The sequence below is a fragment of the Brassica napus genome, chromosome C7 (assembly GCF_020379485.1).
Source record: "Brassica napus cultivar Da-Ae chromosome C7, Da-Ae, whole genome shotgun sequence".
Taxonomy (NCBI): domain Eukaryota; kingdom Viridiplantae; phylum Streptophyta; class Magnoliopsida; order Brassicales; family Brassicaceae; genus Brassica; species Brassica napus.
Window position 1 is genome coordinate 32,152,416 of NC_063450.1, and position 24,587 is coordinate 32,177,002.

The 24,587-nt window shown below is 40.2% G+C and overlaps 5 protein-coding genes across 14 annotated transcripts; 2 read left to right on the top strand and 3 right to left on the bottom strand.

Moving 5' to 3' along the window:
- Positions 1-397: 397 nt before the first annotated feature.
- LOC106390931 (DNA replication licensing factor MCM6) lies at positions 398-4,814 on the bottom strand. 2 transcript variants are annotated; one of them, XM_013831496.3, is made up of 18 exons: positions 4,605-4,814; positions 4,364-4,516; positions 4,157-4,282; positions 3,763-3,925; positions 3,474-3,667; positions 3,191-3,386; positions 3,030-3,107; positions 2,663-2,892; positions 2,467-2,581; positions 2,269-2,343; positions 2,038-2,178; positions 1,731-1,934; positions 1,495-1,656; positions 1,361-1,416; positions 1,142-1,284; positions 948-1,058; positions 732-862; positions 398-628 (listed from the first exon to the last, which is right to left on the bottom strand). In XM_013831496.3, the coding sequence occupies exons 1-18, from the start codon at positions 4,790-4,792 to the stop codon at positions 503-505; spliced, it is 2,592 nt and encodes an 863-aa protein (XP_013686950.2). In that variant the 5' UTR covers positions 4,793-4,814; the 3' UTR covers positions 398-502. The 2 variants fall into 2 exon arrangements, with proteins under 2 accessions (XP_013686950.2, XP_013686942.2); XM_013831488.3 differs by having other exon boundaries at positions 948-1,061.
- Positions 4,815-4,953: 139 nt separating this feature from the next.
- Positions 4,954-7,522, top strand: LOC106390961 (ycf3-interacting protein 1, chloroplastic). Its single transcript, XM_048762321.1, has 6 exons — positions 4,954-5,425; positions 5,626-5,670; positions 5,806-5,919; positions 6,450-6,530; positions 7,026-7,196; positions 7,341-7,522. Exons 1-6 carry the CDS (start codon positions 5,114-5,116, stop codon positions 7,428-7,430), a joined length of 813 nt encoding a protein of 270 aa, XP_048618278.1. The 5' UTR covers positions 4,954-5,113; the 3' UTR covers positions 7,431-7,522.
- A 136-nt stretch (positions 7,523-7,658) lies between these two features.
- On the top strand, positions 7,659-9,132 carry BNACNNG58250D (uncharacterized protein DDB_G0271670). Its single transcript, XM_013831516.3, has one exon. The coding sequence runs from the start codon at positions 7,956-7,958 to the stop codon at positions 9,027-9,029; it is 1,074 nt and encodes a 357-aa protein (XP_013686970.1). The 5' UTR covers positions 7,659-7,955; the 3' UTR covers positions 9,030-9,132.
- A 1,488-nt stretch (positions 9,133-10,620) lies between these two features.
- LOC106390994 (galactan beta-1,4-galactosyltransferase GALS2-like) lies at positions 10,621-19,946 on the bottom strand. Its single transcript, XM_013831566.3, has 3 exons — positions 18,604-19,946; positions 11,880-12,075; positions 10,621-11,242 (listed from the first exon to the last, which is right to left on the bottom strand). The coding sequence occupies exons 1-3, from the start codon at positions 19,688-19,690 to the stop codon at positions 10,897-10,899; spliced, it is 1,629 nt and encodes a 542-aa protein (XP_013687020.2). The 5' UTR covers positions 19,691-19,946; the 3' UTR covers positions 10,621-10,896.
- LOC125589808 lies at positions 12,245-18,432 on the bottom strand. Of its 9 annotated transcripts, XR_007325991.1 has the most exons (7): positions 18,267-18,424; positions 17,926-18,172; positions 17,658-17,715; positions 13,788-16,987; positions 13,447-13,693; positions 13,179-13,236; positions 12,245-12,508 (listed from the first exon to the last, which is right to left on the bottom strand). XR_007325991.1 is itself a non-coding variant. In XM_048762328.1 (5 exons), the coding sequence occupies exons 4-5, from the start codon at positions 16,330-16,332 to the stop codon at positions 12,486-12,488; spliced, it is 1,326 nt and encodes a 441-aa protein (XP_048618285.1). In that variant the 5' UTR covers positions 16,333-16,987; positions 17,658-17,715; positions 17,926-18,172; positions 18,267-18,424; the 3' UTR covers positions 12,245-12,485. The 9 variants fall into 9 exon arrangements, 7 of the variants coding, with proteins under 7 accessions (XP_048618285.1, XP_048618279.1, XP_048618280.1 ...); XR_007325992.1 differs by lacking the exons at positions 13,179-13,236; positions 13,447-13,693; XM_048762328.1 differs by lacking the exons at positions 13,179-13,236; positions 13,447-13,693 and having other exon boundaries at positions 15,030-16,987.
- Positions 19,947-24,587: the final 4,641 nt, after the last annotated feature.

Genomic DNA, 24,587 nt, shown 5'->3' on the forward strand with positions numbered 1-24,587 from the left:
ACAAAACCAGCACTCAATTATTACACGAAACAAAGAGTGAAAAAAATCAACCCAACATTTGCCTTTGATGTTGATAGGAGTCTGCCAACATTTGCCAAACGAACAGCACTATGATCGATGTATATAATCAGGTGGATGTGATGTGAGGGAAGGGTAGACCGCAAACGCACTCAATTATTACATGAAACAAAGAGTTATTAAAGGCAAACCAACATTTTCGTCCCGCGCCCATGCAAGTCTTCAATTCCGGACACATGTTGGACGTGCTTATACATAAGTTATGTCTACAATCACCGCAAAGGAGACTTCAACGAATATCTCACCACTTTGCTTAGATCAATAACATCTTTAGTTACGAGTTTGCTTTTGTATCCGTTTGGTTTTTGAATAAAAAAACTGAGCTAAAGGAATCCAATAAAACTAGGTCCGAATGATATAACAACGCAAGGTTTTAGGCAGGATTCTACTTAGAACTACAGATTAAACACAAAACTTCGTAACATCACTCGATCACATAGTTGGGAGCAACGGCCAAGATCCTCTCATCTCTTCTTCTTGGTTCTTCACCTTCTGCGGCTTCTTGCTCATTGGATAACACTATAAGGTGGCCTTCTTTACATACCAAACTCTGTAATGCACATATATATATATATATATATATATGTTCTGGTGTTAAGTAGAAACATAAAATTTTATAATAATCTTCATTTGCAAAATTGTTTTGGATTTACCTCAATAATGGCTCTGAGTTTCTTGATATCGAGTTTGACTTGCTCTTGCGAAGTGTATTTCTTTTTCTCGTTCTGCTGATCGATGTACCATCGAATCAGCTCCTTTTGTCTCATTCCAGGCAATTCAGAACCTAAAAGAAGAAAAAGAATTCATTTGTTTTAAACGTCGAGGAGAGCAAGTAATGGTTGCGAGGACTGATGAGTGATGTAACTTACTGTCTTTGTTAACAGTTTCTTCGTGTTGTCTAAGGCGAAGCACTAAGGCCTGTGTGATTCTATCATATTCTTCTTCACTTATCACCAGCTTTGGAGCTGCTGCTCCATTATCTGCTGATAATACACCACGATTGTTCATTATGGTTCTTAAGTGACTCTAAGTAAAAGGATGAGCATACAGGGTGTTTAAATACCTGCAGTAGCAGGAGCTGGCTCGGCTGAACCATTCTGTTGATCTTCATCTCCATTAACAGGATTTTCAGCGTCATCTGCGTTGTCCATGTTGTCACCGTTAGCATCTTGATACTCGGAAAGATCGATATCCCCTGACTCAACACTGGATAAGAGAAACAAATACGTTACGGTTAAGATGTTTGAAGAAATCAAGAGCTAGAAGAGGCTTGAAAAATTACCTAATAACTGAAGTCTTTAAGAGTCTGACAGCTAAAAGAACATGACTTGGTTTCACCTGAGAAACAGTTCTCAGATAAAGCAAATTAATGACTTCTAGAAAAATGAAAGAAACGAGACAAGGTTATATAATCACCAGAGTTTCTAAATGACTCCTAGCAATGGCTTCTGAGAGCCTGATCAGTGCCTCCAGTTGCCTCACTGTCATTCGATATGCGACTCTTGTGCCAGGAGTTGTGTCGCCTCTACGTAGAGCAACATAAGACTCGACCAGTAGCTTTCTTGCTTCTGGGCTTAGCTGCAAAACAGATGAAGATACCAAAAAGATGTTAGCATCTCCAAAACAAGAGCTTTTTGGGGTTAATTTACAACCTTTGGCTTTAACGTTTTGGCATATGCAATGTAGCGCTTGAGTTGTACGGTAGTAAACTCAGGCGAAAGAGCTGCTTCGTGTTTCTGGTGGACACGCACGATATGATGGGCGATGTGGTAATCCGTTAACTCATCAGGGTCATCAATCATAACGTACACAAGATCGAACCTCGAGAGAATGGCAGGAGGAAGGTTAACGTTGTACTGAAAATTAGAAATATTCAAAAAAACTTCAATGAAAGTTCTTAAACAAAGAAGTAAATCAAAACATGCATCCACTGAAATTCAACTTCGGGGATAAGCTCACCTTAAGTGGCTTAGATTTATCATATCGCCCGCCAACAGGATTAGCTGCTGCAAGAATTGATGTCCTAGCATTCAAGGTTGCTTGAATCCCAGCTTTTGTAATGCTTATCGTTTGCTGTTCCATGGCTTCATGAATAGCAACCTTTGTGCCAAAATGTAACAGTAATCTCAATTAGCCACAGTCAAGGAAACTCAATCCTCAGTACTGTAACAAGAAATGATGAACATTTACCTGATCTTTGATATCCATCTTGTCAAACTCGTCAATGCAACAAATTCCATTGTCAGCAAGCATTAAAGCACCAGCCTATGAAAGAACACGATGATATCAGTTACAATTGAAACATAGAAATCACAGCATCAAAGGAGGCTAGCATTGTTCAAAGCCATCTACAAAGTTTATTCAAAGTTTCGTCTCATCAAAAGTTACCTCAATGCAGAATTCTCCAGTTTCTGGTTCTTTGGCCACAGTTGCAGTCAGCCCAGCCGCAGAAGAGGACTTCCCAGATGTGTACACAGATCTTGGTACAATGCTTGCGGTGTACCTGCAAATATTAAACCAAAACTAAGGTATCAGAATTCTGAAGAATAGGAAGACGCTTTGTCTTTTCAGCGAGAATCAGTACTTGAGGAATTGGGATTTAGCACAGCTGGGATCCCCAACTATACAAACATTGATGTCTCCTCTAAGGTTGATGCCTTCATGAGTGGTCTTATGCACACCACCAAGTAGCATAAGTAGAACTGCACGCTTGATGTCTTGATGACCAAAAACTGTTGGTGCCATGCTTCCAACTAATTTATTGAAGTAATCAGGAGTGTTCCTCATCTGCTGAATTTCATCGAGCTCTTCTCCCTAACATGTTTTAACAAGAACAATTTCAGTACTTGTGTATATAGTTACCATGTGAGACTCACATAAAAAGAGCAAAACCGGACACTGCGGAATAATACCCATCTCGATTCATATATGTAATTTAGTCTAAGCCTTACCGTGAACTGCTGCTGATCATCTTCATTAGAATCATTTTGGCGGTTCCTCATGTCAGTGTTCCTGCTACCATCAGCTATCTGAAAGAAGAAAACATTCATTGAGATTGGGTCGACACGTCTCACCTAGAGTTTTGATTTGAAAGTTACTTTAGTTGACAAACCTGCACTGAGTTCGCAATAAAGGCAAGCCGGTACGAAAGATCTCGAACTCCCAGAGCCTTAAGACCCTTGACACCTTCATGTCCAGCAGTGGAGCTTTTCTGCTGTGATGAGTCACGGCGGCATTCTGCTCTCTCTCCAGGTGCTGCCAACGCTGATATGTCAGGTATCACAACAACCGTTCCCGTAAAAATAACCCTGCGAGGACAAAAACCCAAAAGTAGGATTCAAAACGAATGGTCCTATAAAGATGGGGACATGAACTAGCGCAAGAGGGAAACTCACGTGTCACCCGCTCTGGCCTGTTCAACAATCTCATGACGCAGAATGACATCCAAAGACCGTGGCAAGGAACCTGCAGGTATCTCTTTAGAAGTCTCCTGCATCCTAACTCTTTGCCAATCCGCAAACTTGCTCTCTTGTCTAAGCAGTGCCCATCTTGCTCTGTTCAAACAAGTTGGGCTTACACAGATCGTAGGCTGTGCATCAATACCATGAATGACAAAAACAAAAAAGTTAAACAAGGAATTTCAAAGCTAAGAGCGCCTTAAAAAAGAAGCAATCATTTAAGTACCTGTGTGTACTTAAACTGTTGCTCAACGTTCTTGATAACGCTGCCACAATCTAAGCACTTGAAGGTTCCATAAAGAAGCTCAGGTCTGACTTCGCTAGTTCGAGTAACCACACCAGTGACAGACACAAGCTTCCCAATTTCTGAAGTGGTTAGCTCCCTCAACCTGGATTCATTATCACAAGCACCACACACTACAAATTAAACATAAAAGTTCATGGCTAGAGAGAGAAATGAAGAGCTACTTAATCGTCAAAACCATAAATGTAGATTAATCTCAAGGTTTTACGAGAGAAAGGCATTCCATTCATCATCAGAATCACCAAAACACGAAAAAAATGTATCAAACTAATAAAGCTCATGACTTTTATGAGGGAAGGAAAGACATATTCATTACCTCTTGGTGAAAGGGAGGTTGTAGAAGGAAACATTGATATCTTTGTTGGGAGTCTCATCAGAAATGAACGAAGGATTCATTTCAATCACAAACCTCTTACAAGCATTCCTCAAATACGGCTCAAACCTAAACCAATTAATTATCAACCCCAAATTAACAAATCTAGGGTTCGTTTAAAATTAGCGCCATTAGAAGAAAAGCACAAACCTGAGGTACTCGTCGGCGATGGCTTTCTGAAGAGCGTCGTTGAAACGCATGACATGTGAGAAATCGATGTACATCATTGTCGATTCCCCGCCTCGGATTGCCTCAATCTCCGCCTCGTAGTACAGCCCCGGCTTGTTCGCATCTAATCGGAAACTGAGGACAACCACCAAAAGTTAATTTACCATCGAATTAGAGCGATACGGAACTTCAAATTCTGGGAAGAACAAAAAAAAAACAAAACCTCTTGAGGAACTCTAAGAAGACGTTCTCCACTTGAATCGCTTGCTCGTCCATTACAAACCCACCAAACGCCTCCATTTTCAAATCTGAAAACTTTCCGGGAAAGTAAAACCCTAATTTTCGTTTGAACAGAGAGAGAAAGAGAGTAAATGTGTCCTCCCAGTTTCTCACTACGGGGGTAAAGAACATTGCTGAGTGCTGTTGTGGCGGGAAATTAACTGGGCCTCTCTATCATTTTCCCGCCAAATCCATAGCGTACAATGGGCCTTAATAGTGAGCCTTAATATTGGGCCTTATAATAATATTGTGGGCTTTGATTAAATTTTGTTTTATTTTTTTTTAAGTGATGGAGTATTATCCAAGTGGCATGCGGTTCGAGGGCAATCTACTTTTGAATCGTCTTCTTCTTCCTCTTCCTTTTGGTATTCTTCTTCAATTGAAAGAGAGATGCAGAATCTGTGAATTGTAAGAGGATATTTTTTTTCTGTTTTAAGATATAGAAGAGGAAAAATGGTGGCGGCTGCGACGCAGATATTTCAGTTACCGTTACAGTACTCTGTTTCTTCCGGCCAACGGAGTTATCACGGTGTTTGCTTGCCCTCTCCGGTTGTATTCCGTAGGAGTAGTGGACAGAGGAAGAGTCGGAGGTTCGGAAGTTTGATAACTCAGCAGGAGAAAGGAGACGCGGTGGAGATTCGAGTTCCTGTTCCGTTAACACTGGAGCAACAAGAGAAGGAGAAAGAAGATAGAGACGATGAAGAAGAAGTAGAAGAAGGAGAAGTAGATCCTCAAGATCTTAAATACGTCAATGAGATCAAACGGGTTTGTTATTCCCTTTCTTTTTTTTTTTTTTTTACTGAAATTATAGATAAGTGTTCTGAAGAATATGTACAGTGGATAAGCTCATGGTTTGTCTAAAGACTACGTTCTTAACTTTTCTTGATTCAAGTTTCTCAACCTGCATAAAGACATGTAATTAGTATTTGATGAAATAAAAACGTTTTTTTTTTTTTGGGGGTTAGGTGTTGGAGCTACTCAGGAGGAACAGAGACATGATGTTCAATGAGGTAAACCCCATCCCAGTCAGTCTCTATGTTTTCCTACTGTATACCAGCAAGTTCTGGTTCTGTATTGTGTTCTTTCTTTTGATGAGACAAAGGATGAGAAAGTAACAAGTCTGTGAAACTTCAAAATCATATTAGGTCAAGTTGACCATAATGATTGAGGACCCAAGGGAATTGGAAAAAAGGAGACTTCTCGGAATAGAAGAGGATGATGCCCCTAGTAGGGAAGACTTAGCTGAAGCCTTGGAACTGGTAAAACTTTCCTGTCTTTCATTAAAATGCACTACTTAGAGTGAATTGTGAGGAGATGATATGTTAGTTTTCCGCAAAGAGAAGAAAGGAACTCAACTCATATATGGCTCAGTTCTAGGAGTATATAGAGTTGTGAATCACTCGCTTGGCTATCTGGAGTGTGATTTTTTTTGTTAATTTATACAAATGCGTCTGTAGCTTAGTACGGTTACTTGGTAGCCTTGGTTAACTAACCTTTCTTGAGTTGCATTTATCGTTCATCTGTAACATTTCTTGTTTAAATGGGAATGGGACATTATGCTGGTCTGTTTAACTCCAAGGTTTAGACTTTTAGTACGCAAAATTGTCTCAAGTTACCATGATCCTGCTACTCGTTATGATATCAAGCTGTCGCTTCACAAGACCAAGTTAAGCAGTTTGCATTGTGTAGTATCAAGGGGTAACTAAGTTGAAACTTGGTGGGGGAAATAGTTCACTTTTCGCTTAAGTATATGATGATCCTTAAGTAATGTCTTTCTGTCTTCTCACAGGTAAATGAAGGGAAGATCCCTAAAGATCGTCTCACTCTCCAGATGCTGTACGAGGAAATGATCCGTTGGCCAAATTTAGAGGTACCTCTTCTTTAAATCATACAATTGTTTTGTCTATATGGCCCCATTGGTATAGGAAACGACCACCGTTTCTCATGAGGCAATCCAAATACGTAATGCAACAACTGCCATAAGCTTATAAACATTTATAGAGTAAAGTTCATGGTAGCATACACACTTGATGCATTAAATTTAACGATATTTCTTCCATAAGGAATCCAGACATATAAACATGCAATTGACTAGGCATGAAGGTAGCCTTTTAAGAAACCCAGAAAGCATATTGTATTGACTGGTCTAACCCCACGGGGAAATGTCATATTGGTACAGGACCTTTCAAATCTTAGTTTTATCTGATGGTGTTGATTCCTACATCGTTCGTAAAATATGATGGAAGTGTATCCCTTTTTGTCTGTGTAACTCTCTGGTGACCGCTGATATACATTTAGTTAGTTAGCTGCGCACAACTTTGTTTCAAAGCCTTTATCGTAACCCTTATCTTGTGCATCTGATAAGGTTGAGGTTTCAAAGAAGCAGCGAACAAAATCATTGTATGCGAAATCCACAGACACCGGAATAGATCCAAAAGAGGCAGCCAAGAGACTCAACCTAGAGTGGGATTCAGCTGCTGCAATTGAAGAAGCCGATGTCGATGATGATGACACTGGAGTAGCCAAGAAAGCCATGGTTTGTGTTCTCAAACCTTTCACAGAGTTGTGGTTTTACCTTTAAATCTGTACTCTTTCTTCCAACATTTGCAGTGTTTTCCTATTCAAAACCTTGGGATCTGATTAATATTTTTCTCTTGCCTTTGTTCTTAATCTGTTGCAGGGTTATGGAGCGTTGTACTTAGTCTCATCTTTTCCAGTCATCATCGGTATATCAGTTGTATTAATCTTGTTTTACAATTCCCTTCAGTAGATTCCCAAACCTTTACGTTTTTTCACATACACCGATGACCCATCATGGATGTTTTGTAACATAATATTATGAAATAAATTTCAATTATTTAATCGTCTTCTTCCCTAATCAACAGCTTGTGGTATGCACAACTTCGGGTAATATTCCAAATCTTCTGGTAATATTATAATAAGTGCGGGTTCGTGCAGGCATATCTCTCTTTGTCAGATCCTGTCTCAATCTTGGGCATGGTCTCATGTAAAAAATGCTATAAAACTTGGCTTATTTATTCGTTTTATGTGTGTTTATAATAAAGTCAATAGCCTTTGGGTGAGATTAATACGCAGGTAAGAATAAAAGCTGGACGTGCAAATCATGACCAAGTGTTAGCGCACCGAACGTGCAGTCCATGCTTACTCAGTATATAAGTACAGTCCATGCTTACTCAGTATATAAGTACCCATTATCTCTTTAGCCTTAAGACGTAGCCATTGCAATTTCTCGTCTTACTAGTTAGACATTTTCAGACCGAAAAAAAAGAAGACAATGGCTGCTGCAGTTCTTATGCCAACGATAAGCTTTAGAGACGGGAGCATTCACGAAGACTGGCAAGTTCTAGGCAGAGACGAGCCGAAGAAGAAGATTCTGGTCAAGCAAGCGAGTATGAGGCATTCCGAGAGAGAGATATCGATGGACCCCAAGTCAGTCAAGTCTTTGTCTATGTCACCATCCTTAAGAAGGAACGATAGCTTCGATATGATGCTGTTACCGGCCATGTCACCTCCTAGAGACTTAGATGCGCCAATGCCTCTTCCTTTGCAGCCAGTGCGGACTAAGTTTGTGAGCCGTAGCCTCCCAAGCTCAACCACAAATTCTCCTAAACAACGTTCGGGTTTGATGCGTGCGCTCAAAGGCAAGGAACAAGACTCGTCTTCGTCGGCTTCATTGAAGAGAAGCAAATCTTGTGGATCTACGAGCAAGAGACTCTCTCTTCGAAACTCTTTCTTCGTCAAAACCGAATCGAACAAGAGCATTAACAATAACAATACGTTAGAAGACGGGTTCAAATGCAACGCTCTGTGTTTATACCTCCCCGGTTTTGGTAAAGCAAAACCGGTCAGATCATCAAGAAGAGACGATTCTTCTTCTTCTTCCTTCACCCGAACCACCACCACCACGACTTCGGCATCATCGTCCGTTACCGTTTCAAGAACCGTATCCGTCAGAGAAACCACCACGACCACCACAGTGATCTCAGCTCGAGCTTCAATGGAGAAATTCGACTGCAACTCATACGCTTCGGAATCCGCCGGGGACGAAGGAGGTGGTCACTTATTCGACTTACCGTCCGAGCTAATCAAAAGCGGTTCGGGTAAAAACGATCACGACGATCCGGTTTCAGCGGCTTTCGTGTTCGACAAGGAACCTGTTGAGAAAGAGATCAAAGGGGTTTTAAAGATGTCTGGTTCGAAACACAGAGGATCGATGGAGTCTTCGCTTCGCCAGGTTCGATTCTCCACGACGTCCCCGGTTTCTTACCCAACGTCACCGGCGATCTCACCACGGTTGCTAGAAGCCAGCAAGAATCTCAATGCTTTCTTGGAAGCTCAAGCCGTTTGAGTGATAATTTGAGTTTTAACTTCAATATATAAAGATGTAATATACGCGGATGTCTTTGTTAAAATATTTTTTTTGAGAAAAATACAAAAATAGCACTAAATCATTTTTTTGTTCTCAAACTAGCACTCAAGGTCAAAAATCACAAAAATAGCATTTAATGTTTTATCAAAAAAAATAAATAAATGTTTATACCATTATAGTAAATTAGTGTAGACATTAGGGTTTAGAGTTAAAGGGTGGGGTTTAGGATTTAGGGTTTAGGGTTTAGGGTTTAGGGTTTAGAGTTAAAGGGTGGGGTTTAGGTTTTAGGGTTTAGAGTTAAAGGGTGGGGTTTAGGATTTAGGGTTTAGGGTTTAGGGTTTAGGGTTTAGAGTTTAGGTTTTAGGGTTTAGAGTTGAGAATTGAGATTTTGGGGATAAGATTTCAAATTTTGAAAAATAAAAAAATTTAAATTTTTCAAAAGATAAAATGTTATTTTGGTCATTTTAGTTTTTGAGTGCTATTTTTGTAATATAAACTTCGAAATGTGCTATTTTGGAGATTTGACCTATTTTTTTCTTTGCTAACAATTTCCCAAGAAATCAATATCCTTCTTAAAATTAGAATTGAGCGATTTGTGTCAATATTTTAATGCCAAATTTATAGAAACTCGTTAAGATCGCGTGGTTGCATTATCATATTCTGGATATTGATGAATCATGGAGGAAACAGTCCTCCAAAAAAACAAAAATCATGGAGGAAGCCATTTTTGAACAAAATTTATTGATACAAATGGAAACTGTCGATTTGCGGAGAATATAACAGATGCAGAGATCATCTAGTTTCGGCTACCTCTCTTGAATGTGTGTACTTCCGAGTTGGAATATTATGGCATAATTTAATTCATTTAAAATAATAAATTAGTAATTTGGGAATGGATATTAAATTATTAATGTGGGAATGGTAGGGTTCGTTAATGTGCTAAAACAATTTGTTTTTACATGTCTTGTTTCAAATACATTTAATGCGGAACCGTCGGTGCACATTCCCTTGTTTATGTTTTTGACAAATTCTATTTGCAATATAGTGCTCCTGCTTTTCTTGCTATGTAGTTAACTTTGATGTTTATTGAGATGAAAACGACTGAATGAATAATTGTTGTCGTTGTTAGGAGATTTGTTGATTGGAAATAATTTGTATGATTGTTGAGCATTTGGCAGTGAGAGACTTTCCAGCCTTTACGACAATTATCAACCACGAAACTTGGAAGGAAGTTCTCCGTGGGCCTCACAGTTGTGTGTTTCCAATTTTTTGAGTAATAAACAATTAAATAAAAATGGTAAAGCAAAGTAAAGTGTGTAATTTGGTAAATGAGAATATAACTTTAACTTAACGAGTGACATTTTGAATTTTTTAATTCGAATGGAATTTATATGTATATATATATGAATAAATATTCATTGCAAATATTCGAGTTTTATAATGTTTTTTTTGGAACTCAGTTCTAAGGAAGAAAAAGTGGAAACTTTTGGTTAATTAACACGACAAAGATTCATCGAAGACCACAACTACTTTCACAAATACTTATAATTAAAGAGACCACTTTTCCAAATACAAATAACCAAAAATATTATAAATCCCATAACAGAGATGCTTATATACCAAGTGACCCTGAGCTGTATGATTCCATGAACACCATTTTATAATACAAGAAAAGAATACTACAAAAAAAGAGAGTAAAACTAAAAGAGAGTTAGTTACAAAAAAAAAAAAAAAAAAAGAGAGTAAAAACTCCATTGAAAACCATTCGCCTAAAAGTACCTTTAAAGATTTACGTTACAATACAAAGAGAAAACCATTACTGCTAATTTACTCCATTTTTTTGTTTTCATTGCCGTGTCCTAATCAGCCGATCTCCAATCGTCCTGATCTCAAACGTCTTAACCGCAAAACCAACATCACGCATCGTGGTATCAAGAACGTAAGGATTGTTATCAAACATGATGCGTGTCCCGTTAAAAAGATGACGGCAAGGTTCACGACGCTGCGAGATTGAGCCGTGGTAGTGAAAATAGCGGATTAAACTTCCAGTTCCGTGGTATGTCTTCCCTTGTAGATTCTGCGACATGTGAACGCCCGTCGCAAACACGTTACGCGGTTGAACCGCGTATTTCCTATCCCGTCGTGGGACTTTCTTTACATCTCTATACGCCAGTTTCTCAAATCCCCATTTCCTGACAAGACACAACTACAATATCAATGACCAAAAACTACAATCCAGTTTTTTTTAAAAAATAGAAAATCGTGAAGAATGAAAAAATACTAACCAAATCATATTATACTAAACCGAAACCAATAATATATTTAAACTTTGAACCAAATTTAGCCAAAATTACTTAAACCTTTTACCCAACTATTTTTTAAACAAAATTAATTCAATAAAAAAAATTTAAAACCTAACTAAATTATATTCAGTAGAATTCACTAAAAACTTATACAAATGAACTAACCAAAACCGGAATTATTCGAATCAAACTACCCGTTTAAATGGAACTTGCTGGCCTACACTTATCAATCAAATCCTAACAAATCTCGAGTTAATTTTGGAAATCTGAAAGCTACAAGAATCATTGAAAACAACTCTTACCCACATGGACCACTATTCGAACCACTGAAAAAGGCGTGCAGCAAAACAAAAAGAACTCTTTTCAACGGAAACATATTGACAGAATCAGATGCTACATTAACCAAATTAGTGACTGATTCCAAACGCTTAAACCACACATGCGTTGGTTGAAACTCAATCAATAAGCCAATCAAGACCAAGACTTTTCAATTCCGATTTAAAAAAAAACATTCCCAATAGTTTACCTGTAAGTTCTCGCCGGACCGTCGCCGGAGAAACATAGCTGACTACTCATAGGCATCTGTCCAATAGTGAACTGAGAATATTCCTCTAGAGTTTCCATCACCGACGAGATTGTATTGTTGGGCGGAATACCGATAAACTCATCAACATCGAAGAAGAAGATCCACTTCGCATCGAATCTGTATCTGTGCAAACAATCTGTGACACCCCGATTTACATAATAAAATGTTACGATAAATAAATAGCTCTGATACCAAATTGTGACACCCCGATTTACATAATAAAATGTTACGATAAATAAATAGCTCTGATACCAAATTGTGGCACCCACCACTTTCGAAATATAATAAATTGATAAAAGCGGAAATAAAATAATAATACAACTCAAATAATAATAATAATTTCCACCATAATATAAAAGTCAATACGATAGCATAACGCCAAAAGGCCCGATAACGATAACATCCGAAATATAAAATACGACATAAACCGAAAGTCTGAAATAGGAATAACATAAACGATAAAAGTCCAAAGGCCTAAAGACCCGATAAAGATAAAAGCGGTAAAAGCGATAGAAGCCCAAAAGCCCAATAGCACCGGTCCGATAATCACTCCTGCTCGTCGGTCTCACCTGAAAGGGGGAAAGAAGGAGGGGTGAGCAACAGGGGAGTTGCCCAGCGAGGTATGGGATGCTAAACCGCAAACCACAGACTGAGTTCATAGCACTACTAAAATGTAGGCCTAGCTCTAGCATGAAACAAACACGGTGCCTATTACACCACACATAATAATCAATATTCGGCTAGAGGACTAGCCGTTACAACTCATGCGCTTATAGTACATAGCTACTCTCTGCACCACGCATCTCCTCATACGGATATATACATATACTCGAAGCGTCGCTAGTACAGTTTGTCTCTGTACCCCCGCCCATCGTAGCGTCGAATGCAAACGTCTCTGCACCACGCCCCAAACAGTAGCGTCGAAGCTCAAACGTCTCTGAACTCACGCCCATATCACACCGTAGCGTCGAAGCTCAGACATCTCTGAACTCACGCCCTCATCACATAGTCCCTACTCATAACTATGTATATACATATATATAGCAGTTCTTAGCATCAATCATTTCACACAATCGTTGAATCCTCTATTATCCTAATTCCAGTTAACAATCAATATCAATAATGAACAAGCAAGACTCTCAAATAGACTCGATTCACAAAGACGGATCATGTTTCGAAACTAAACTTTCCATAATGGTAGTACTAAACTAGCTCGGGATTTAACGGAATAGCCCTCACCTTAGCAATGAAGAGAAGTGGTATATATGACCTCCAGCTGCTCAAATGGACTCCAAATCTGAAATCAGATCGAAATTTCGAGTCAGAACGCCTTTCGAACGGTTTAAAACGGGTATTTACGGAAAAGTCAACTCGTTGGTCAAAGTCAACCCGGTCAAGCTTTGACCAGAAATCGATTTGACTAAACCGACTGGTTTACCCTAACCGAAACGAAATCAATTTAAACCGGTCAAACCAGTGGTTAACCGAGTCAACCGAGTTGACTCACTGAGTTGACTCGGACGAGTTGACCGAGTCACCGGCGAGTTACCGGCGACGGTCAACGGCGGCGACGGCGGATATTCCGGCGGCGGGGGACGGTGGTCCGGCGGTGGCGACGTTTTCCGGCGGCGGCGCGTGTACCTCACGCGCGCAGAGGCGAAACTTCCGGAGGCGCGTGCGGCTTCGTCCGGACTCCGATTGAGGCGTTTTTGGTGGCCACGGATTCGTCTCGACGAGAGGAACACGATGGTAGTCTTGGATTCACGAGATTCATCATGGTTAGAAAGTTATGGTCGATTTACTAAAACGGCCGAAACTTAACTCAAAAACATGGCGGTTTTCGATTACCTTTGGTTGCGGATGATGGTGGTGACGAGCTTGACGACGTCCTGGCGTGTGGTGGATCCGGCGAAGAGCTCAGGTGAGCTTTCTCTCTTCTTCTTCTCTCTCTCTCTCTCTCTCTCTCTCTCTCTCTCTCTCTCTCTCTCTCTCTCTCTCTCTCTCTCTCTTAAGTTTTATAGAAGTTGGAGATGGTGGGGAAGAAGGTGGAGATGGTGGAAGAGAAGGTGGAAGTGGTGGGGTTGGAGAAAGAAGTGGAGATGGTGGGAGTGGTGGGTCATTACAATTCTCCCCCACTTATAAGGAATTCGTCCCCGAATTCATGTCATAAGTTGACGTGCCCAATGTCATCATAGAAAAACCTCGAATACTAATCGTCGCTCGGCTTTTCAGGTCTCCTCCTGAGTCTTATCTCCCTCCCCAACGAACTCGGACAAACACAGTCGATATTCCCCGAACTGTTTTCTCTTGATGATCCAAAATCTTCAATAGATGATAAGGTCCATAAAATCTTTATGAACTCACTTGACGTCAACTGCAAAATAATTATAGCGCCTTCTCAACTTTTGCAATGCTGTCATATGAACCAAGTCCTAGAAGGCTGATATACTGCTGATAAAGTAACTGCAAGCAACTAATCCAATCCACTCCAGTGCAGGATACAATTCCATGTATCTCGGTTTAAGCTCCTTTATCTTCTGAGTCTTAGGCTCCTCCTGAAATGTCCTTATTTTAAGGTATGCCCATATGTAGCTCTAAATCCTTACGGTGCTTAGCTGCATAATTCCTCTGACGTCATGGGCTTCCGAAAGCCAATCCTTGAGCATATCCTTTGCTCTACCGTCTCTTGAACCATTAATAGTTCTAACTCATATTGCTCCCCCACTTTGGTCCAACAAAGTGGTGTACGACCAGACCCACCATAAAACTTCGACGGTGCCATCATAATACTAAAATGATAACAGGTACATCACGATGAATTCCTGATCGCTCTCAAACTCTCCATAACAACAAGCTCTCCATAACAACAATCTAAATCTGCTTATCTTTCGGTTAGAAGATCCCCCTAAAAAGACTAAAACTTAACCAAACGCGAACTCACAAAACTATGAAAAGCTCTTAAGTCAAATAAGCTGTGAGGTAACTCACACCAACCACAACCAATCATACACGAGATTCACAAATCTCGAACTATACAAGATAACCACAAAACCACAAATATTAACACAAGCAAGTATGATAAGAACATACCCGCTATCGGCTCAGCTCCCTGGGGATCTCCAACCGTAAACACACGTGGAGCGATGGCTAAACGCTTCGGTGGTGGTGGAAGCGCTGCATTACCCCTCCTCGGACAGTCTCTGAAAATGTGACCAGGCTGGTTACAACCAAAACAGTTCCTAACATCCACTACTGGTGCTGCTGCCGCTACTGGTGGCGCAACCTGGGCATCAAATAGCCTACTCCGACAAACCCTACTCTTATGTCCCATCTTTCCACAATAAAAGCATTGTATGCTCGGTTTGTCCCATGTCCTCTGCTGTGCCTCTAAAGTCCCTCCAAACTTAGGCTGATCTGCCTTGGTGTACTTCTGCTCCTCTGCCAAACCTGCCTCCTGCTCGGCAGCTTTCTCCACCAAGTCTCCCAATCTGTGATAAGTGGCGACACGGCACCTGTTACGAATCTCTACTCGCATCCCATTCAAAAATTTCCTCATCAGGTCTTCCTCTAAAATGCCCTCTCCAGCAAACCTGCGAAGTTGGTTAAACACAACCTCATACTCCCTGATAGACATCTTACCCTGACTTACATGCTCGAACTCGCATTTCTTCCTATCCATAGCTTCCTTCGGAAAGTATTTCCTATCGAACTCTCGGATGAAGTCTGCGAAGGTAAGCCTCTCTGGCCCAAAGTGACTCAATCGTATTCCCTCCCACCATATAAGAGCATCTCCACGAAGGTACTGCATAGTCAATCTGAGCGACAACTCTGGTGGACACTCAATAATCTCCAGCTTCCGCTGCAAGGCTAACTTCCAATCATGTGCAGCTACAGCATCCACTGTTCCGCTAAAATGCTCCATCTCCATGTTTCTCATCTGACATGTCAGCCTGTAGAACCTCTCATCATAAACCGGGTAAACATGAGGTCGCGGTGGTGGTGGCGGTAGATCCTGAACACCATGAGCAAACTGCTGAACTGGACCATGCTGATCATGTTGGACCTGAACCAGTGGAACTTGCTGAACCCGAATCTGCGGACCCTGCTGCACCTGAACCTGAGGACCCTGCTGAACGGCAGCCATCTGACGAGCAACCTCCTGAGCAGCTACTCGGGCGGCCTCCTGAGCGGCCTGCCTGGCTGCCTCCTGGGCAATCTGCTGAAGTGCCTCCTGAGCGGCCTGTCTAGCGGCATCCTGAACCATCTGTCTCAATGCATCCTGATCAACTGGTGGAGCCGCGGGTGGTGGAACTGCGGGCTGCTCATGCTCATCTACATTGTCTCTAACGGCTCTGGCGGTCTGGGCACGGGTGGTTCTTCTCCTTGGCGGCATCTAAAAGGAAAGCGAAAAGTTAACTTACGCTGAACTTTGGATACCAACATTTAAGGAGAAGTAATATCGAACGGAAAGATGCTATTTATTTTTATTTTCAAAATTCCCAAATCCCCGAAAATATTTTGAAATCGTTTAAAACCGTCAAAACCGAATAAAACCAGGTCTCCAAAAATCGCCATCCCGGGTCGGAGCCGGGACGGAACCCGCTCTGATACCAAATTGTGACACCCCGATTTACATAATAAAATGTTACGATAAATAAATAGCTCTGATACCAAATTGTGACACCCCGATTTACATAATAAAATGTTACGATAAATAAATAGCTCTGATACCAAATTGTGGCACCCACCACTTTCGAAATATAATAAATTGATAAAAGCGGAAATAAAATAATAATACAACTCAAATAATAATAATAATTTCCACCATAATATAAAAGTCAATACGATAGCATAACGCCAAAAGGCCCGATAACGATAACATCCGAAATATAAAATACGACATAAACCGAAAGTCTGAAATAGGAATAACATAAACGATAAAAGTCCAAAGGCCTAAAGACCCGATAAAGATAAAAGCGGTAAAAGCGATAGAAGCCCAAAAGCCCAATAGCACCGGTCCGATAATCACTCCTGCTCGTCGGTCTCACCTGAAAGGGGGAAAGAAGGAGGGGTGAGCAACAGGGGAGTTGCCCAGCGAGGTATGGGATGCTAAACCGCAAACCACAGACTGAGTTCATAGCACTACTAAAATGTAGGCCTAGCTCTAGCATGAAACAAACACGGTGCCTATTACACCACACATAATAATCAATATTCGGCTAGAGGACTAGCCGTTACAACTCATGCGCTTATAGTACATAGCTACTCTCTGCACCACGCATCTCCTCATACGGATATATACATATACTCGAAGCGTCGCTAGTACAGTCTGTCTCTGTACCCCCGCCCATCGTAGCGTCGAATGCAAACGTCTCTGCACCACGCCCCAAACAGTAGCGTCGAAGCTCAAACGTCTCTGAACTCACGCCCATATCACACCGTAGCGTCGAAGCTCAGACATCTCTGAACTCACGCCCTCATCACATAGTCCCTACTCATAACTATGTATATACATATATATAGCAGTTCTTAGCATCAATCATTTCACACAATCGTTGAATCCTCTATTATCCTAATTCCAGTTAACAATCAATATCAATAATGAACAAGCAAGACTCTCAAATAGACTCGATTCACAAAGACGGATCATGTTTCGAAACTAAACTTTCCATAATGGTAGTACTAAACTAGCTCGGGATTTAACGGAATAGCCCTCACCTTAGCAATGAAGAGAAGTGGTATATATGACCTCCAGCTGCTCAAATGGACTCCAAATCTGAAATCAGATCGAAATTTCGAGTCAGAACGCCTTTCGAACGGTTTAAAACGGGTATTTACGGAAAAGTCAACTCGTTGGTCAAAGTCAACCCGGTCAAGCTTTGACCAGAAATCGATTTGACTAAACCGACCGGTTTACCCTAACCGAAACGAAATCAATTTAAACCGGTCAAACCAGTGGTTAACCGAGTCAACCGAGTTGACTCACTGAGTTGACTCGGACGAGTTGACCGAGTCACCGGCGAGTTACCGGCGACGGTCAACGGCGGCGACGGCGGATATTCCGGCGGCGGGGGACGGTGGTCCGGCGGTGGCGACGTTTTCCGGCGGCGGCGCGTGTACCTCACGCGCGCAGAGGCGAAACTTCCGGAGGCGCGTGCGGCTTCGTCCGGACTCCGATTGAGGCGTTTTTGGTGGCCACGGATTCGTCTCGACGAGAGGAACACGATGGTAGTCTTGGATTCACGAGATTCATCATGGTTAGAAAGTTATGGTCGATTTACTAAAACGGCCGAAACTTAACTCAAAAACATGGCGGTTTTCGATTACCTTTGGTTGCGGATGATGGTGGTGACGAGCTTGACGACGTCCTGGCGTGTGGTGGATCCGGCGAAGAGCTCAGGTGAGCTTTCTCTCTTCTTCTTCTCTCTCTCTCTCTCTCTCTCTCTCTCTCTCTCTCTCTCTCCTCTCTCTCTCTCTCTCTCTCCTCTCTCTCTCTCTCTCCTCTCTCTCTCTCTCTCTCTCTCTCTCTCTCTCTCTCTCTCTCTTAAGTTTTATAGAAGTTGGAGATGGTGGGGAAGAAGGTGGAGATGGTGGAAGAGAAGGTGGAAGTGGTGGGGTTGGAGAAAGAAGTGGAGATGGTGGGAGTGGTGGGTCATTACACAATCATTCACCACCATGAACTGATTATGATAGTATGCATCGAACCGTTCTTGATCTCTGATATCGTGTAACGTCACTCTCCCTAGCTCAATCCATGGCCGTAAAACCTCAAGCACTTCCTCTTGAACCCCTCCTGCGTCGTGAAGAACGAAATGAGATTTCTCTCCGAAGAATCTCGCGTGGTAAGCGATCCATTCCCTCACTCGCTGCGGGCTTAGGTTCCCGTAGAGAGACGAGCCGCAGTAGAGGTAATCGTATTTTTCGCGGCGGCGGTTGGTGTCGTAGAGATGGAAATCGACGGAGTTCGGGGATTCTGTGAGGACCGGAATCGAATCGGTGACGTTCCGATCTGCGTCTCCGGTGGTGGCGTGCAGGAGAAGAGTCCCGCCGGAGTTTTTAGAGTTTACTGTCGCCGGGAAAGTGCAGTTCACGACGACGGTTGTGTAAACTCGACCGTATCCCCAATCGGTTAAGATTCTACTGCCGTCGGTTAACACCCGGTTCTCAGATTGGTTAAGTGGGACCCACTCGCAACGGTAAGACGGATGTGCGTAGACGTGAAGTGGCTTCGACGATAAGCCGATAGCGGCGAAACCGTTGACGCCGCCTCTGTAAGCGCTCATTAACACGAAGGTGTAAGCCGCCCAGCCGTAACCAGTAAACGACCGTTTGGTAACGCCGTTATTTAACACCGACTTCGGTTTAACATCGCCGTTATCCACTATCGTGTTGCCAGAAAACAGCCGTTTTGTATCACCGTTGTTCATCACCGGCAGTTTTATATCGCCGTTATTCACTACGGCCTTATCTGTTAACGGCCGTTTAATGACGCCGTTTTCTAATCCCGGGTCGTTTACGACGGCGAGTGAAGTGGAATTAACGACGTCTGGAGCGGCGATGCGTGAGATGCAGAATCTGAGTTCGGAAGCGGAGATGGAGAAGGAAGAAGGTATGAAAGGAAGAAGAGTAGCTAAAGTGCAGAGAACGAGTAACGCCATTAAAATGAGCTTGAGCTCGGCGGAGAAGTTCCATAAGAAACAAATTAGAAGGTTTTTATTATCCTTAGTGTTTTGGTCTTTCTCTTTCGCCATTTTCGAGGGTTGTTCTCTTTACTGATGAAGAAGAAGACGAATCGGAACGTATTGAGAGAGTAAAGCGACAGAGCACAGAGATAAAGAGAAGAACAAGAAATTAGAAGGACAAGTGAACAGAGAATGATAAATTAATGAGTCTTTTTTTTTTTTTGGACAAAGAGTCTCTGTTTATAAATTATACTATTATTTATTTTACTTTGTTAATCACATACTTTGTAAAAAAAGACCACTTACTTATCATGTTTGCATTTTTAAACCAGCCGAAAATATACAAATTCTTCAAATATTATTATTTACTTTGTTAATTTTCATTTTACTAATTATATATAGAGATATTTTCAAGGATAGACAAAAATTTTCTTTTGTCACAAATATAGTTTTCAAGGATCAAAATAACAAAAATGTTTTATTAAAAAAATAAATATACAACTATATCGTTAGAGTTAACTAATCTAGATTACAGTTCAGAATTAAGGCGTATGGTACCTAAGAGTGTTCTTTAAAATTTCAAAAATTAAAATTAAAATTAAAAAATTAAAAAAATTTTCAAAAAGCATTTTTGAATTTGAAAAAGAATTTTTTTTAAAAAAAATAATAATTTTTTTAAGTTCAAATTTGTAAACATAAAATTCGAAACTATGAAGAAAGTTTACTTTTAAATTTTTATTTATTTATTTATATTTATATTTATATATTTATGGTATAAAGGGTCTTTTGTTTTTTTAATAAAATATTTTGGTTATTTTGATTTTTGAGAATTTTTTGGGACAAGAATTCAAAAATGATGTATCTGAGAGAATTGTACTTATGTGTATACGTCATTATTGTTTTTTTTTTTTTTGTTCTTTTATGAACTTTCAGAAATCTTAAATGTATTTTAAAAATGTACAGGTGCCAAACAGCAAGTTATGTGTTAATGAATAAAAAGTAAAGATGTTGTAAAAAGGAATTAAAAGTAAAATTGTTAGCAGCCAAAATGAGTTGGATGTGAGGATTAAAGGGATTAGCTTTTTCTTCAGAGATTTGTCATTTTATATGTTTTTCTCATGCATACCGGTTTGCTTTTATTTTACGCTATTTACAAAATGAAACCTCTAGTTTCTCTGATTTAGACTTATAGCCTTGTGAATATTTATGATCGCCCTTTGTAAAATGGTCTGCGAAAGTTAATAACAAATTAATCAGTCAGAATTTATATAAATTCTGACTGATTATCCTTCTCTCGCTTAATCAATTTTGTAAATAAACAAATCTTTAGATATTACAAATTACAATAATACATACAACACAAATTAAAATAATAACTTTAAATAGTGAATAGTAGACTTTTAAAGGACTTGCTTTTTTGTTTCGTCTACCTCGACGCATGGGGCTTCGCTCTATGCCAACATTGGTATTAAATTAATTGAATTGTGTGTTTTATCCGCACACGTGGACATCGTAACATTACATACTAGGGCAGAAATTATTTTATTATGTCGAATAATATTTATCTTCTTGTTTAAAAACTAATTTTAAGTTAGCCCTTTGTGTTTTAACCCAAAAACTGTACTTAGAATTATGATAAAAAAAATTCTATTTGTATTAGTGTTCCAATGGTGCGGTGATTTTGTATTTAGTCGTTTGATGATGTTGCGATTTGTTTAAAATGAGTAAGTTATCATTAGAACAGTCGCAACACTTTTGAGAGTCACATATTTAGTTACCATTAGGAATGTAAGGAAAAATTATTTATTGAAAAATACAATGTGTGTATATTTATTGTGTAGATGAATAATTTAAGTACTATTTAAAAACGTAAGCGGACTGGCTAATAGAGAGACGATTAAATATAAGAACTTGTTAGGTGGGGTTCATATGAACTTTTTAGCCTATTTTCTTAAATTAAAATTGTAGAAAGTGTGTATATTCACAGGTTCTTTTTGCTTACAACTTTATGCCTTAAAGTGATTTTGATGGGAGATCTCGAAAGTTATATAGAAAGAAATTGGGTGTTGAGAATTTTACTTACCGAAGTGGCATATTTGACCAATTAGATTTAGCTACTGATCCCAAAGCTTTTATATGAGAAGATTGGTTATGTTCTCTATGTTTAGTTTTTTTAAAATATTCAAGAATAGAAGATTTAAAATTTTGCTATGTTCTTCATGTCTGGTAAGACAATTGATCAGCCATTAAATCCAAGTATGCATTATGTAATAAGTCTTCCCATTTCCGTAAGAAAGATATCAAAATAATTACGCAGCAAGCCAAAGAGTGCGATTCTGGAAAACGCTCTTGACTATCCAACTCTAGATTCGATTCCGCAAATGGAATTAGTATCCAAAGATGAAATCGACTGAAAAGATATTAATCTTATAATTGAACAATTGGGATGTTTTGTGGAAAAGCTCTAACAAAGATTTAGCTTTCCTTTTTCCTCTCTCAGTCACGTTCTTCAATGGATCCATCAATGTCACAACCGCATCGTGTGTATCTACTGAGACCAGTGTCTCAGTTTCTCTCTGATACACCGAAAGCAATATCAATGCTACCTTCTCTTAGTTTCTAGCTTGCTCCATCTCGAGAATACCTATCAATATGCTGGTAAAATATTCGTGTCGACTATCTTGGCTTTAGTGTCTAGGTTATTTGTAATCGCTCAGCATATGTTTCCATGATAAATATAGATCGTACAATGCTGCCACTCCATTTTTCTTCCCTTTTGGGGACCCGTTCTCGGGAAGGTCCAGTTTGGAAAGCAACGCACCGCCTATGATGATCTTGGAGAAATCAAACGCCACTGGGTTGAATGATCAAAAGGCCAACATTGAAGCTGGTGAATCTGACGCAGATGACGAAAATAAATCTTAACTCTGATATGGTAGATTTTAAATTCGTTTTAAGAAGTGCAACGTATAATTTTCTTTTTGAAGGGTTGTGAGTAGCATTGACTCACTTAATTTTTTGAAAGCTATGATCTTTATGCTGATTTATGAAATCTGACACATATTTGCTTTATTTGGTTTTGATATTTTGCATATTTACATTGTCTTATCCATTTATTCATGTGCATTTTCATCATATAGATTAGGGTTTAGCCATGTCTAGGTTGCATTTTGCATACATATGTCTCTATTTGGTATTGGAGTACCACATGGAGTTCCTGGAGACATTTGGGCACATTTGGAGCTCAAAAGAAGTGTTTAAAGCGATCAACGGACGAGCAGCGCACCAGAGCGACCTCACCGGAGCGACGCCGTGAAGTCGCTGTGACACACATCCCGGAGCGACCTGGCCAGAGCGACGCTCCGAGGTCGCTCGTGTCTCCATGGCGAGACGACACAAAATGAAGCCGGGAGTGACGTCTTCAGAGCGACACAACCAGGTCGCTCGCGAGGAGACGACCCGGTAGCGACGTGTTCGGAGCGACACAGCCAGGTCGCTCACGAGGAGACGACCCGGGAGCAACGTCTTCGGAGCGACACAGCCAGGTCACTCGCGAAGAAACGACCTGGGAGTGACCTCTCGCAGCGACGTGCCGAGGTCGCTCCGTGTCTATTTCCCTGTCAAACTCATGTTTTTCTAGGGGCCTTTTGGTCATTTCATTATGCACGTTTTTTACTTTCTAAACCTATGTTTAAGTATCTTTTGTAAGCCAAGGAGGCAGAGTATCTGGATCTTGGAGAAAACCACCAAAAACCTCTGGGAAAAGTTCATCTCTTTGATTCATTTGATCATATGTTATCCTGTTGATTTCTAATCTATTACCTGTATTTTTCTACATGATTAATCTGAAATCCAATATGGGTTTAGGAGGAATCATGAAGAGTAGTGAGTAATCACCTTTTGAATTCATGGGTTAGGGAGATCAATGGGGATTAGGTTAGTTCTTGGATGTTTTAGTGTAGATCATTCTTGTTTTTTGCTAGTAGAGTATTCATAATGCATTTTATGAGTTGGCCACTCAAAATTTGATCTTTAGACATTTTCCACCCACAAGGTGTTTTATGAAATGCCTGAGACAACTTTCCTAAGCTTTTAACATACTTTACCAAAGACATTTGTTGTTAAAGGTGTTAAGATAGCCAATAGACTTGTTAGTAATGATTGCTTTCATATTATTCAACCAAAGACATTATGTTTGAGATATGTTAGTAAATGAACATTCATCTAGACATAGAGTTTGTTTAAGATTGTGTCTAAGCTTAAGGTTGATAGTTTGATTGATCTTTTGCCATCCTTAGTTTGAAACTTGATCACCCAAGGTCTAATCCCTATGCCCATGAGTTCTCTTTTCCCTTAGTAAAGAAAGTCATTTCATTTATCATTAATCATTATTTTAAAAACCTCTTAAATTATCGGTTGCACTTAGATTAAGTGAGTACTTGCATTCTCAGTGCTTTGATATCCCTCAGAACTGGTTCGACATTCACTATACTACAACATTTGTCTTAGGAGCCTTGAAAACTCCTAACATAAAATTGGCGCCGTTGCCGAGGATTCTGAGTAGATTTAAGCATTGAGATTTAGTCACTTGCTTGAGACTAAGTCATTTTAATTTTGTTTTGTTACTTATTCTTCTTCTTTAACTACCTTTCGCTTTCAGGTGTATGAACTTGAGGAGCAGGGGTCCATCAAACCTAGTTCCAATAGTAACAGACATCAGAGCTTTTGAGAAGGAGTGTGCTAGAGCTAGAAGAGAAGAAGAACAACAAGCTTACTTGCAGAGATTCGATATTGATATGGAAGATCAACCGCAAGGGGCAGAACACCAACCGCGGGCAGCTCGACCCATTGGTACTTATGACCGGCCCAACATTCATGGTCATAGACTGGGAATCCGAGCACCGGCTGTGGCAGCCAACAACTTTGAGGTCAAGTCAGGACTCCTCAACGTGATCGAGAACAACAA